Source organism: Mytilus trossulus, chromosome 2, assembly GCF_036588685.1.
Source record: "Mytilus trossulus isolate FHL-02 chromosome 2, PNRI_Mtr1.1.1.hap1, whole genome shotgun sequence".
Taxonomy (NCBI): Eukaryota; Metazoa; Mollusca; class Bivalvia; order Mytilida; family Mytilidae; genus Mytilus; species Mytilus trossulus.
Genome location: NC_086374.1, coordinates 41,441,324 through 41,457,291, shown reverse-complemented (window position 1 = coordinate 41,457,291; position 15,968 = coordinate 41,441,324). Strand labels below are relative to the sequence as shown.

General features: G+C 30.1%; 1 protein-coding gene across 1 annotated transcript in view; it reads left to right on the top strand.

Annotated features, from left to right (window-relative positions):
• The window catches only part of LOC134707263 (NFATC2-interacting protein-like), a 23,329-nt gene extending 7,361 nt beyond the window's left edge, over nucleotides 1-15,968 (top strand). The window contains exons 3-8 of the mRNA XM_063566881.1: nucleotides 2,041-2,185; nucleotides 3,255-3,392; nucleotides 5,312-5,468; nucleotides 10,405-10,549; nucleotides 11,699-11,829; nucleotides 12,293-15,968. Of these exons, the coding sequence (XP_063422951.1) occupies nucleotides 2,041-2,185; nucleotides 3,255-3,392; nucleotides 5,312-5,468; nucleotides 10,405-10,549; nucleotides 11,699-11,829; nucleotides 12,293-12,457 (881 nt within the window). The 3' untranslated portion in view covers nucleotides 12,458-15,968. The remainder of the gene's footprint in view (nucleotides 1-2,040; nucleotides 2,186-3,254; nucleotides 3,393-5,311; nucleotides 5,469-10,404; nucleotides 10,550-11,698; nucleotides 11,830-12,292) is intronic.

Genomic DNA, 15,968 nt, shown 5'->3' with positions numbered 1-15,968 from the left:
TTATACATAATCGGGAATGTCCTTAACAAAATAGTCTTCGTCTCACACTAAAGCGGACAAGCAGTTTTTTCTTTAAATTGCTGTCATTAAATATCAAGAAAGAAAATAAATCCTGAAATTTATTTGAAACTTTGATACTCTATACTTTTCCTAGAAAACATTCACATCCCTAAGGGATTATTAGTGTACGTCCAGTTGCGTACATATTACATGCATGTCGGAACAATTGTGATGATGACGAATTTCTTCCTTTATTCGAGAACAAACTAATTGATATATAAATGTCCATAACTTCGATGAGCCAAAGAAAGTTATATATCGACCTGTATTTAAATCTCTTCTTCTTCTTCTTCTTTTGGTATACAATAGTCTTTCGACATTTGATGATTACATACTGTTGGCATCCGTGGACGAGTCTATTAACAAAACTTTTACCCCAATTTACACAAAATGTATGTTTCTTTCTTATGTACAATGTATACATGTATATATTTGAATTTGCGCTATAGTTCCGTAACTTATTATCCATGCAGGCGTATATACGAATGGTCAACAAGTGCGCACATTTTTTTAAATCAATATTTCTGGTATGGTCCGATCTGTCCTTCACTGTTGACAACGAGTATTAATTACATTTTTTCCAAATTAACACTTGGAAAAAATATGTATATAGATTTTTATTTCATCAAATCTGTTGTTTATTTTTAGGTATTATTTATATTTTTATAAATAAATTTCTTTACACCAGAAATGTTATTCATAAACAAGCGTATGAGTTTAGTAATGACTAGTGTATTATATCACTTTCGGACACGCAATATAGAGATGCATATCATACACCTAATAGTTCAAAATGGAAAGTTTTAAGTCATCGGCCGTGTACACTGATCAATACCCTAAGAAGTGAAACGATGCAAGCTTGAATACCTGGACGTGTCACCTCACACCCCCTGCAATACCTTTGGGAGTAATACATTTAGCCATGCGGGTGATCAATGGAGCGAAGATCCTAATTTATTTGAATAAAGTTTATTAAATAAAAGAATTATGAACTAATTAGATTTCCGAAAACAATTCAAGTTTCACGGAACACTTATTTATGATTTGAAATTTTTACTTTTTTTTAAACTAATTCCAATATTATCATTATTGTTATAAATAACAGATCATGACGGCGATCATAGTTATCAGAAAAAAAAAATAAGAACATTTTCCGTATCAACTTAATTAACTAGTCGGATAAAACAACCGTACGATTGACAAGATATCGACACACAATTACGACTACATCGGGTTACTGTAGTTTTGGTCCTTAGACATATCTTGGGTGCATATCGAAGAAGGTCACAAAATGGCGACCGTAGAGAATTGATACTCTAAATTTAAAATCGATGGTGATCTCTTATCTAGCAGAATAAAACTTTAATATCTATGAATTTGAGCATTTTTATACAGAATGAACATAATATCATTTTTTGATTTTTTTGCGAAGTTTCCCTTTAACTCTTTGCATATCCTGGGAAACTGGTGTAACAACATAACAGCAGTACAGTTCAGTTAATATTGTTTGCCATGGTATTTATAGAAACAAAAATTTGAAAACAATTGATAATGACTGAATAGGGATCAATATCGAGGCATGGGTATCTTAATCTATTCATGCAACTGCTGTCAAATTATTAAACACAAGTCCTAAGTCACATTCAGTAGTAAATCTCTCTTTAAACTAACATTGGAATGTAGAACAACAATTGCATATATTTAAGTCAGTATCACAGTAGGTTTATTTGATTAAAATCATGTGTGTTTACAGTTTCCTTCCTGAAAATAACTTACAATTTATTTTCACACTGAATGCTGGTTACTTTTTGATATTCAACCTGAAATATTTTTCTGTATATTCCTGAAGTAAAATATTATCTTCATATATATTACAGTCATAAAATAGATTTTTATTACATGTACTCACAAGCAACATTGATTTTTAACTGAAACTGATTGAAAATATATTGATTGGTTTCAATGGTTTGCCTTTTTCAGAGTCCTTTAAGAAGAAACAGGCAGACACCTCTGTTGGAGCAGAAGAACATTTCCCAAATGGAGTCAATACTTGTCAGAATGGTGATGATATATGTGAGGGGGATCATGATGTTATACCACTAGAAGATGATGAAGATTTTCCTTCGTAAGATTCTTTCTTAAAACTAGCCAAGGGAAATCATTCATTTTGATTTAAACATGTTAAACTTGTTCTTTTGCATTCAACTGAATTTTCGTTGTATTTTTCTCCCACTAACATAAAAAAAACCACCCAGGATTGATCATAATTTCTAAAAAAATTAGATAAAAGGAAATCTATCAACTCTGATATACCCAGTAATGGCATTGAAATAACTGATGCTGTCAAGGGAAATAACACACCTCTGATATTATTAGGCCAAATAACATAATGACATTTTGAGATTTAAATAACACACATCTGGGTAAAAATGTTCATCAGGTTAACATCTATCTGCCCTGAAATGTTTAGATAAATCAGACAACCTGTTGTTGGGTTGCTGCCCTCGAATTGGTAATTTTAAGGAAATTTTGCAGTTTTTGGTTATTATCTTAAATATTATTATAGATAGAGATACATGTAAACTGTAAACAGCAATTATGTTCAGCAAAGTATGATTTACAAATAAGTCAACATGACCATAAATGTCAATTGAGCCCTTAAGGAGTTGCCCTTTATGGTCAATTTTTCGTAAATTTTTGCAATCTTTTAACAAAAATCTTCTCCACTTAATCAACTGGGCTAAATAGAAATAAATTTAGCCACAATTTTAACTAGGGTATTTTGATTGAAAAATATATCTGATGACCATGCCAACCAGGGAAAATTGTAAAAAAACAAATTCAAATGGTCACAAAACTAATTTAAATAATGACATAAATGATAAGGGGTTTTTAGTAACTATTGTAAGTCTAGTAACTAGTGGGATGACCTGCTTTTAATTCAACTACTGTACCAAATAATACCAAACATGGCCTCAATCTTTATTAGGGTATCTAAAACTATTTATTATGATTTAAACCTTACATGTATTTTACATGATTTCCAAAACAGCAGTAGATACAGGTGAGAGACACAGGCTCTTGAGAGCCTCTAAATTTTAGAGTTAATATACATGATAAACGGTTTTGATGTATAAGTGTCATTATCTCACACAATAATACAAAGTAATCAGTAAAGCATATTTGTTTTCAAGAACACCAAAATGGGCAAAGAGCACAGCTGACCTAGTTAAATCACCAACACCTCCGCCACCACCGTCACCTCCGACTGGTATAGCTCAACAGTTTATTAAGAAGAAAAGGATGTCCAAGGCCCTTAAAAATGCCATACGGTTAGTATATTAAGACACTACAAACTCGCATAGGTATGTTCCAGACCATATGAGAATTTAAACCATTCCCGCATAGTCATGACCATATGGGTATATACTCATATGGTTGGGGTAATTAACAAGTTTACAGGTGACACCTAACTCTTCATAAGGTATAACCCTTGTAGTTGTCATGTCATTAAAAAGACGATATCAAAGGTCATTTCATTATATTATAATAAAAAAATAAGCAGTTTTGTGCATTTAATTTTACTCTGACAATAATCACTATAGTAAACACATTTTATACCTAAAGTCATTACCGACTTGTTGTTATCAGTGCATGGCAATATGTGGACTTAGGTAGATATTTCCCTACTTTCTTAACAACTGTTTTGGAATATCCCGAGACTTTGGTATCACTGCATGAAGCTTATAAGAAGGCTAGCTTTTCGCTCGAATGCAAATGGTGTAACTGCAAAGGATCGTGCACAATTAAGACGTGCAAATGCAGAAAAAAATTATGGTACTGTGTGGAAGTAAATGCAATCCAAAGCGTAATTTTAAGAATACAAGAATAATTAAGAATAAGAAACTATCTGTGGCATCAATATTTGATTTTTATATAGCCTTTGAATTATAAAATTAATACATGTTCATGTAAACATCATTGTTTTTTTTTTTAGATAAAGTTTTTTTATATTTGAAAAAATACCTATATGGTGCAAATACTCATATGGTCCGGCCTGTAAATAACCAAACTAGTTTATTTACTCATATGGTCATGACCATACACGTATGGTCCAAATACTCATATGGTTCATTACAGGTATACAGCATAAGAAATCAAAGTACTGAACATTGGAAAACCGCAAATTCTTGTGGATGTTCACAAGCACTTGTCTCAGAAAAAAAATCACATCTATATACCTGAAAGTGGGGTTAATGTACAGATAATTAATTAATGTTCAAAATCTATTTTTATGAGTTTTCAATGAAGAAATGAATTTATAACAAGCAATATGGAGTGTTATTTAGCACTCAATAATGTTGGCATATCCATACAATCGTTCCAGTCAATAACGAAAGTAAAATCTCTGTGGCAACAATATATCGGAATGTCCTTACCGTCACCACCATGTAAAACATGATGTTAAAGGCTTTTAAAAATGCCTTAAGATTTGTATCTTAAGTTAAATACAGATTCATTCCATGAAATTTTATAAAGTAATGGATCTCCAGAAAAAAAGCCTCTTTAAAAGATTTCATATACAAACACTAAGACAACTAAAACTGTCATGTATGGACGTCTTTACCAATTAAAAAACCCAACTAACTATGTTTAGTTAAGTTTAAGGCTAACCACTAGTAATCAGTCAATGAGATTTTGCATTTAGTTGTATTAGCATTGGCACATCCCGCTTCCATGGCAATTATATGGTCTATCCCTCATGCATGTTTTTTTTACTTTGAAATTTATTCATAATTTATGGGTGAAAGTTTATAATATTGCCTGGCCCTCTTATTTTGGTTCATTCACTTACATAATTTGATTGTAACAATTTGTATATAGGTCAGTTTAAAAGGGATCATTTATGAAAGTAAAAGTATATATGGTATTTGTATTAGCATTGACATTTTTTCATTTCCACTAAAATTATTTGGCCCTATACTTTCAGTCATGGTTCATTGATTATGAGATTGAAACTTTTTTAAGTATTGACATTTAAAATTCATTATTTATATATAACTAATGAGTCTATCAAAATTATAGGAAGGCTAGATATATCTCTGTTTCAACAGTTTATTTATACAGGAGGGAGGTTATCTTGTTTAATTCTTTCCAGTTTCTTTCATTTTGTTTTCATCAGAAGTCTAAAATGCTATTTTGTTTACTAAGGTCACATGCTTGGAGAATTTAAATATATCTATGTTTACAGAAATATATGTGATGCCAAGGAACATTTAATAACAGAAGAAAGGGTCCGAGGACCAGATGACCAGGATGTAGTTTGTGTAGAAGATGATTATGGTGAAGATACGTTAACTGTAAGAATTAAATATGGTGCTGACACATTCAGATATCCAATGAAAAAGGTAGGTAATAAAAGTATGAAAAATCAATGTAGTGTAATACATTGTTTGGAAAGGAAAAAATATTTTTCTAATGACAATCAAATATAACCTTTTACCTTTTACTATTTAGTTTTACCCATTTTTGTCATGCAGTAAAATCAATAGGGTTCAGACTTTTCATGAGAATGCATGCAGATCTTGATTTGTAGATCAGTATTGTGTAATGAATACTTATGGATCCAGTTTTCTTTTTATTTCCATTAACTGTTAATGGAAATAACAGCTTTTGGACTTGTCCTGACTTTCTGACTGCTACATATATTAAGCTGATTTATGCAATAAGCTTATATGTATGCAATAAGTATCCATGTTTTTTTTCTTCATCATATGGATCTCGCTCTTACTATGAGTAATAGGATAACTTTATAATTTGAAAATAATTCATTATCCGGTTTAAAGTTTAAAAAACTATTTATTGGGTATGAACTAATTACTGAAATATTTACTGGGTATGAACTGATTACTGAAATCAAACAGTTCACTTTAAAAAGACTATTTACTAAGTGCAACCATTCATTCCCTGTACTTTGTACGTTAAAACACTTATTTACTTGCAATTCAAACAGTGTCCAGGTTAGTGCCTCTAAACACTAAAATTCCCCCTCTGCTTCAATTCTCAGGGGATAATGAACTTGCATTTGTCAGTAGATAAGTGAATAAATATCACTTATGTAGTCGCACTATCTGGGCGTAAATAATAGTTGACTATGTATAGGGTTCTGGATAGTTTTATTAATGAATGAAGCATCAAAAGAAACCCTGTAAAATAATATTACATTAAATAACAACGTATATAAATCAATTCTCTTAAAACATGTATTATATCAATCTGATAAATTTACGTAATATGTGTACTCACAATAATTAACCAATTGACTGTAAAATACGACACAGTTTATGAAATTAACAAAATGTGTAATTAAACCTTATCTTATCAAAATATAACTTTCTGTGACGTTCGAAACAGAATTTAACTTGTCAGAAAAGCAAAATAGAAATATAGTTTCTCATTTAGCAAAACATTATAATATACGAATTAGCCGTTAAAACTATAAACAAACAGTCTAAGCACAATAAGCATTAATTAAGCAAATAGCAACAAGCAGTTAATTAATAAATATAAGCTAAGCTAAACAAAGCAAAATAACTAAGCTAATAAAATAATAAGCAACTACAAATTAACACTTAAAATCTATCAATCGGAGACAAAAATATTATAAAGACTCTGAAAAGTATTTATCAAGTTAACATTTTACTCATTTACTCTCGGACTCATTCTGCTCAAATATGCGACATTCAATACGTTTATATTTATTTACACTATTTATTCTCAGGCTTAAATTATGTAGCTCAAATGTAAATCAATAATGTGCCTGTTATAAAAGTTACGTTAACCTTTTAAATAGTTTACAACATTCATTCACCAATCACACGATACACATTCTTACTACAAATTCATGGTAAAATGGAAAGTTACTCATGCGTGAAATACTGATTAATCCGGTAATAAAATTACAATGAAAGTAAGATAAAGACAGAATATCTAAAGAGATAAGTAAGCAAACTGACCTGAAACAATCGTGGAATTCCTCCAATACAAATGATACAAAATAGGAAACAGCAAATAAAGTAAATGAAACGTCTGTTCGGTTTGAACATCAATCCACAATTGAATATAGACTTAATATAAATAAACCGCCAAAAGATATATAACCAATGAAATAGCAGAAAGTGTGCGGTCAAATCAAGCGTAAAACACTGACCATCAGAATAGTAGAAGTGAGTAACAATCAAGGCCAAACTAGTCAATCGTCAAAGTCCGTAAATATAAAATACGAATAGTACCACTCATGATTAATTACAATCCGTAATTAATCTATTTGAAAACGAAAACACAAATATGCATTAGGAATAAAATCATCTTTATTTAAAGTAAATTCAAATAGGAAATAAAATATAAATTACAAAATCATATCAGTATTTATTCAATCATGAATAAATACACGCTAGCACACTTATAATGTATTAAGTATGTAACTTATTAAAACTTAAATCAATTAATCAGTGCAAATAATCAATTTTGTATAGCTTAAAGTTATATGAATCAGTGTCCTGACTTGGCCACACATATTGTTGCTAATCATTTGCTTTTATCTCAATATTTTTTTCATTTTAAACAAATTACTTAGGCCAGGATTTTTTAATTTGTCTGTTAACAAATTCAGCGACCCAATTTTGCTGATTTGCAGAATAAAAATAAAATTGTTTCATGCTTTTTAGCTCACCTGGCCCGAAGGGCCAAGTGAGCTTTTCTCATCACTTGGCGTCCGGCGTCCATCGTCGTCCGTCGTCGTCGTCCGTCGTCGTCCTGCGTTAACTTTTACAAAAATCTTCTCCTCTGAAACTACTAGGCCAAATTTAACCAAACTTGGCCACAATCATCATTGGGGTATCTAGTTTAAAAATTGTGTCCGGTGACCCCGCCAACTAACCAAGATGGCCGCCATGGCTATAAATAGAACATAGGGGTAAAATGCAGTTTTTGGCTTATAACTCAAAAACCAAAGCATTTAGGGCAAATCTGACATGGGGTAATATTGTTAATCAGGTTAAGATCTATCTGCTCGGAAATTTTCAGATGAATCTGACATTCCGTTGTTAGGTTGCTGCCCCTGAATTGGTAATTTTAAGGAAATTTTGTTGTTTTTGGTTATTATCTTGAATATTATTTTAGATAGAGATAAACTGTAAAAAGCAATAATGTTCAGCAAAGTAAGATCTACAAATAAGTCAACATGACCAAAATGATCAGTTGACCACTTTAGGAGTTATTGCCCTTTATAGTCAATTTTTAACCATTTTTCGTAAATCTTAGTAATCTTTTAGAAAAATCTTCTCCTCTGAAACTGCTGGACCAAATTATTTGAAACTTGGCCACAATCATCATTGGGGTATCTAGTTTAAAAATTGTGTCCGGTGACCCCGCCAACTAACCAAGATGACCGCCATGGCTATAAATAGAACATAGGGGTAAAATGCAGTTTTTGGCTTATAACTCAAAAACCAAAGCATTTAGAGCAAATCTGACATTGGATAAAATTGTTAATCAGGTGAAGATCTATCTGCCCTAAAATTTTCAGATAAATTGGACAACCTGTTTTTGGGTTGCGGCCCCTGAATTGTTAATTTTAAGGAAATTTTGCTGTTTTTGGTTATTATATTGAATATTATTATAGATATAGGTAAACTGTAAACAGCAATAATGTTCAGCAAGGTCAGAGTTACAAATAAGTCAACATGACCAAAATGGTCAGTTGACCTCTTTAGGAGTTATTGCCCTTTAAAGTCAATTTTTAACCATTTTTCGTAAATTTTATATATCTTTTACTAAAATCTTCTTCTCTGAAACTGCTGTGCCAAATTGATCCAAACTTGGCCACAATCATCTTTGGGGTTTCTTGTTTAAAAAATGTGTCCGGTGACCTGGCCATCAAACCAAGATGGCCGCCACGGCTAAAAATAGAACATAGGGGTAAAATGCAGTTTTTGGCTTATAACTCAAAAACCAAATAATTTAGAGAAAATCTGACATGAAGTAAAATTGTTAATCAGGTCAAGATCTATCTGCCCTGAAATTTTCAGATGAATTGGACAACCTGTTTTTGGGTTGCAGCCCCTGAATTGGTAATTTTAAGGACATTTTGCTGTTTTTGGTTATTATATTGAATATTATTATAGATATAGGTAAACTATAAACAGCAATAATTTTCAGCAAAGTAAGATCTACAAATAAGTAAACATGAACGAAATGGTCAATTGACCCCTGTAGGAGTTATTGACCTTTGTAGTCAATTTTCAATCTGCTTCCTTTATTTAATATTCACATAGACCAAGGTGAGCGACACAGGCTCTTTAGAGCCTCTAGTTTATTCCCCCCAACCCCAAAAAACAACATTATCTCTAAAATATAAATAAAATATCCTTTTTTTAAAAATGAAATGCATTAAGCACTAACCGAATTGATAACACTTTCTGTTGTGAAATCTGAAACTTCCAATTTACGTATCTAAAAATAGACAAAATAATTAATAACTGACCTTGAAATGTTGTTTGCACAAATAATTTTGTGAAACGAAACCTGTGCTTAAAACTCATTACACATTTAGTTTGTTTCCCGTATTTGTCATCATTCTGTAAGATAGAAAATGGAAAATGCACTTGTCAAACCCTAGATGTCAAGTTGAAGAACTTAATTAAAACAAATCCTTTGGAATTTCTTTCAGACTTGTGTCATTGATAATTAAAAATAATCGTCCATTCAGATATAAAAAACAGGAATGCATGACAACAGATGAACCCAATATCCTCATTTTTTTTCCAGTGGACGAGTCTATTACGTTTTTGACATGTGTTGAAACTTATTTTCGTACGATGTTTTTGCATTTTTTTCTTTATCAGTTTTCGTGTTTGAAGATCATTAATCACCAAGTTTCCTGAAATTTGTTTAAGGCTATGTTTGTGAAATGACGATTTAATTACATCTATGTCCATGGCCACAACCATCCCCCATCCCCCCATTTTTTCACAGAAAATTATTAGACAATGTCATGTGATGTTTATGGCAGCTGCCCAATACTATTTCATCGAACTAGTATATAAGAAATGATGATCAAATAGCAAACCAAACATATTGTTAGAAAGGTAAAATATATTAATTTTTTTGCATATTTTTTCTGTTTTGAGAGAAATTTTTTTCCCAACCGACCGATCCGACTTTTTCATGGGGAAAATCAGTTAACCAACAAATTAAAAAACCCTGGCCTTATCTTATCCATTGATTTTGAATCATATACTTTGATATTCAAATAATCAGTAAGAATTATGCAATTTTTTACAGGGTGAATTATTTAAAAGAGTTATACAGGAAGTTGCAAGTAAACTGGATGTCAATAGCAACAAGATTTTATTTCTGTTAAATGATAGAACAATCCATTCCCATGATTCACCAAAGAGTTTGGGATTACAGGTGGCAGATATTTTATGTAAGTTTTAATTAATGTTGTGATACTGTAATGTGTTAGATTATACGAAGAGGTAATTTATCTGAACATTATAATAAAGTAATACTCAAAATAGAATAAGGAGAGGGTTTTTAATTGCCAATGAGACAACTTGGTTAATATCCACAATTTATTTCTGGAAGGAGGTTATGGTACCCTTTTCTTCTATTCCTCTGTCCATATTGTAAACTTAGATAAGTATGACTGCTCGTTTCGTAACTTACACATTTTCACATATGTGGATAAATATTGAGGGTACTATAAATATGATTCATTTTCAATGATCTGGCATTCCTTAAGAATTTCTTTGTAATGTGGCTTCTTAAAGTAGAAAATATCAAAATATTTACACAATCAGGTATATAAATTCTGTTCTTTGCACACATGATAATTCAATAGTTTAACCTTCATTCTATGAACCTCTGTTTTTTTAATCAGCACAAATGATTAAGCTGGGTCACTTGTTTAAAATTGTGTATGTCCAATGCACATGATCTAGTAAAAAAAATGAATACAATGCACAAATTTGGCGAAAGGGTGAATCTGATGATCTACATGCTTACATAGAAGTACATCATATTTGAGTACCTTAATTTGAGGTGCTTAAAGGATGTTGACCCTATTATTCACCAGAGATCATGTAATGTAGATGTTAGCAAATATATATTGACTAATGACCTTTAACAATGAGCAAAACCAGTACCACATAAACAGTTAATAAACTTAAAAAGTCATTATGTTCATAAGCACTAGATAAATGAGTGACTCAAATATAAGTTCATGCAACATATTGAAAAAGGGTCTTGATAGACATTCCATTAGTGCCAACCTGTTATTTCACAGCAATGTCAAGCTTTTGTCTTTTAAAATATAAAGTATTTTTGTTCAGGAGTACATTGAACCTTGGGAAAAGTATGATGAATTTGTTAGTTCAAAAGGAGGATTGGACAGACAATGTGAATGGAATATATAATATCCAAACACAAGATTGTTCATATCAACAAAAAATCAAAAAAATACTACCATTAAATATAAAGGATAAAATTTGTTTCTAGATGAGTTCCTAAATTTGTTTTTGATTAAGAAAATATATGAATATTTGAATAACAAAAGTGTATAACTTATTATCAGATTGTCATGTAAGTAGAGAAGATAGATCAATCCTAGATGACAGTTCCTGCACATTTGAATGGACTGATAGCATACAGTTATTTGTTCAGAGTAAAATGAGTAAACACAAAGAGGAATACACCATATCAAAGGTATTGTCAATTATGATAAACTACTGAAGGTATTGTCAATTAGTATAAGCTATGGAAGGTATTGACTGGTTATTTTTATTACATTGGCAATGGCTTTTTAATGTAAATAAAGTTGGAAATACAATGACCTATATCTTCTTCTACCCATTCTCAATATCCTTTTATGCAACACAAGGGCAATGTCTTGCATTGACATCAGCTAGTAGTTAAAGGAGCGAATTATTGAAAATTATTTTACATTTATTTCACATGTGAAATAATGGTAATCCATTCTTATTGTATAAAATATCGAAGTATTGTCAATTATTATAAACTGTTAAAGGTAATGTTAATTATTATTAACTATTGTAGATATTGTAAATCATTATTTCTTTTGATGTTGTTTATATTTTACCTGCTTTAATGTTGACTTTACTATGATAATAATTGAAAACATGTTGACTTCAATTTGTGCTTCTTTCAGAACCAGCCTTTAGATGCCATTCTAAGAAAATATTCAATAAAGACAAACACTGACATTTCAAAACTGAAATTTCAATTTGATGGTGAAGACTTATCAGTGGATGATACTCCTAATGATTTAGATTTAGAAGATGGATATTGTTTGGATATAATTCATTTGACTTGAGATTCCAGGAGCTTCATCGATATTATCTCAGGGGAAGCTATGTTAGAGAGTGCTCATCAAAACTAATTGTATTTCCCTGTTCCAGGTGGAATCAAGAACAATTTACCTTTTCCATTTGGAATCAAGAACAGTTCACCTTTTCCAGTTGGAATCAAGAACAGTTTACCTTTTTCCAGTTGGAATCAAGAATAATTTACCTTTTCCAGTTGGAATCAAGAACAATTAACCTTTTTCCAGTTGGAATCAAGAACCATTATCCTTTTTTCCAGTTGGAATCAAGAATAAAATACTTATTTGTGTAAACTGATATAATTTAGAGTATAATCCAAGATTTTAAAGTTCATTTGAAATTTGAATCCTCCCCATAACATGCCAAATCATGATATAAATTAAAACTTATGTCAATTTTTGATCTATAACTAGAAATGGATGAAAGAATTTTATGACTTGCATCATTGGAAAATGGTTGTAGTTATTGTTGTCACCATACTGGATAATGTATTGTATATTTTACACTAGATCTTGTCTCATGAAATAAGAATTTTAATTTGAAATTGTTTTTTGGATGAGTATACATATGAGGCCAAAGAAAAGCTATATATAAAATTGATTGGCAGGGTTTCTAATCAAATGTTAGGATGTATAATGTGATACTAATCGTTAAATATTTTCCAAATCAAATGTTCATGTTTGTTACTGCTTGTAAATTAAACTGCAAATCAAATGTATACTTAGTTTAAGGTTTTTTTTAATCAAATTTAAATATGATGCTAATTATGTTTTCAATCAAATGTACAGATATTCTTGAATATTATATTGAAACTGTTCATAATTCAAATACAAAAAAAGTTGTGTGTCCAGTTGTTCTGCCTGTATCATTTGAATTACATATATATAAAGCATAATGTGTGTTTTGTTTGTAATACATTTGGTATATGTTGTTAAAACATTGTAAAGTGGGTTATATATGTTGTTTGTTTATGTATACTTATTGCCATGTTTCACTCAGGATTGTCAACTGTCTGGGAATTTGATGGAAACTTATGCAAAATGTAAAATAATTCGGAAATTAATTTATTCCAGACAAAAAATGAGTATTGATTTAAACTTCTTGAAAACATGTGAGACGATATCTCTGGATGTTTTGCCATTAGTATAAAAAAAAAATCTTTGTATTTCTATGTATTTTTATTGATTGTGTGATGATTGATTTGTATTTATACAAAGCTACGTATATCATTGTTTTGTTGATTTAAGTTGGTAAATAATTTAGAGTTATGCATTCTATTATGTATCAAAATTGTGATACCAGTTATGAATAAAAAAATTTGGTGTTTTAACTGTCTTCTGATTGGTTAGAATTATTAGCTTTATTTTCAATGTTGCCAATTTTTATGGCAACATGCCCACTTTGACGTTGTGTATTCATACGCCAACATGTGTGTACATTGTTACTGTTAATATAAATAATATAAAAAGTTCTTTGAGCTTTATTTTAGATACAAATTTATTTATAATGAACGGCAATAATTTATTTTGAATTTATTGAACCATAAAATTAATTTTTGACTCATCACATTGGAAATGTGAAGAGTCAAAAAATTAGTTTTATGGTTTAATAAATTCAAAATAAATAATAGCCATTCATTAAATAAGGATTTGAATTTATGTAAAGAATAAATTTAAAGTGTGTAATTATTTTTTTTATTGAAGAACGGTTTAAAAGATAGCTTACAGTTTGTTTAATCTGCAGAACACAAAACTGTAAGTGTAGAAATGTAATTATTGTTGAACATTAAACACTAATGTGTGATGAATATCTGAATTATTTTTTTATTTTCCCATTGTTATATTTGATCTTTCCTTTCTTTTTTTGTATAAAACTTGTACTTTATGTTGAACTCATTTTCATTGTTTGTTTGTTAACAGTAAGGTTCCATCTTTGGATAACTATTAAAAACTGATCAACTGTATTTTGTTCATTGATGTTTTGTAAAATGTAAAAGTGCAATTTACAAGGTTCACCTGACCTTAATGACATTCATAGTTCATAGATGTACACTCTTTGTATGAGGTCATTTCTTATTTCTATAAATAAAAGGTATTTGTCAACTATATTTGTTATACACATGAATATGGTAGTGCACTTGTCTGTCTGGCAAAGTTCAATTAATGATGACCTCATTTTCATGACTCCATTGATATTTTTTTTAATAAAAAAATAATGTTTTCTATTTACTGTAAGACCATCATCTCAAAGATTAACATTATATTTATCAATAATCATTTATGCTTTCAATTCTTTTTAGTGTGTCCACTTTAGTTGAAGAAAATTTGCCTTTGCCATGGCCTGACATTTTTTTAATATGATTATTTAATACTTATTTCAGCTCACATTTACCATAACAGTAATCTTTCCTCATCTCTTTAGCTCTGTAGTTTTTTTAATAATCATGTGAAAGAATCTCAAAATCTGACACCATTGATTTGAACCAATCTTCACTTTTATGGATCTGCTTAAAGTCAAATAATTGTGGCCTAGAATATATACCAGAATGTATAATATGTTTGATTTTCTTATTACATTTTTGAAATTCAAAGTTTTTTCAGGAGATTCAAAAAAAATATGAGTTCATTTTAAATGTATAATGATTAGGTTAGAGATAGGATTTAAAATCTAATAGGTCTTTGTATAAGATAATAAAAAAATTAATCTGTGAAGACAATTGTTTTGTTGTAATTGTTGTTATATAGTAGCTATTTTTGTAGTATTAAGTGACATTCCAGATAATTAACTCTTACACAATATTTTGTCATTCAGGGGTCCAGGTCACACCTATTATTTTATCTTTTTCTCATCCAAAACACATAAACAAAATTTCACTTAATATCCATCTTTACCTTTCAATGACCTTAGTTAGGATTACGTCTTAGATATGAATTTGCCTTTTATAGAACCAATACATGAGTGTTGCTATCAGAAGGTAGCAATACTTAGATTTATCTGTGAATATACTGAATTAAAAAGACCCTATTGCAGCTGTATTTTTTTTACTACATTGTCACTTAATTCAATGTAAATATAGATTTCAGCACTGCAACAAGTGTGATACAATATTTCTCCAATCAAGACCGTTAAATTTTCAAATTTGATGTGTGAGGCTTGCAGTGCATTTTAAATATTTATAAATTGACTCGAAATTCAAAAAAGTATTGTATGGCACAAGATTCAGTCAAGGAATTTATTTTTCTAATGATTTTAATTTTTAGTCAAAATGTAGGCAAATGATTAACATGTACTTCATTTTTACTGATCTGCAAAAAAGATGTGCTCTCTCATCAGCATGGTATACTAAGATAAAAACACAACAGGTTGACTATGAAAAATATTGGCAACCAGTTGGGGAAAGTATATATTAGCTAAGTGTTAAAAATGTGTACCTACATATCATGTTACAAAGTTGTCTGGATGTGAAATATATCATCATAATAAATTGTTTGCAGCAATGTT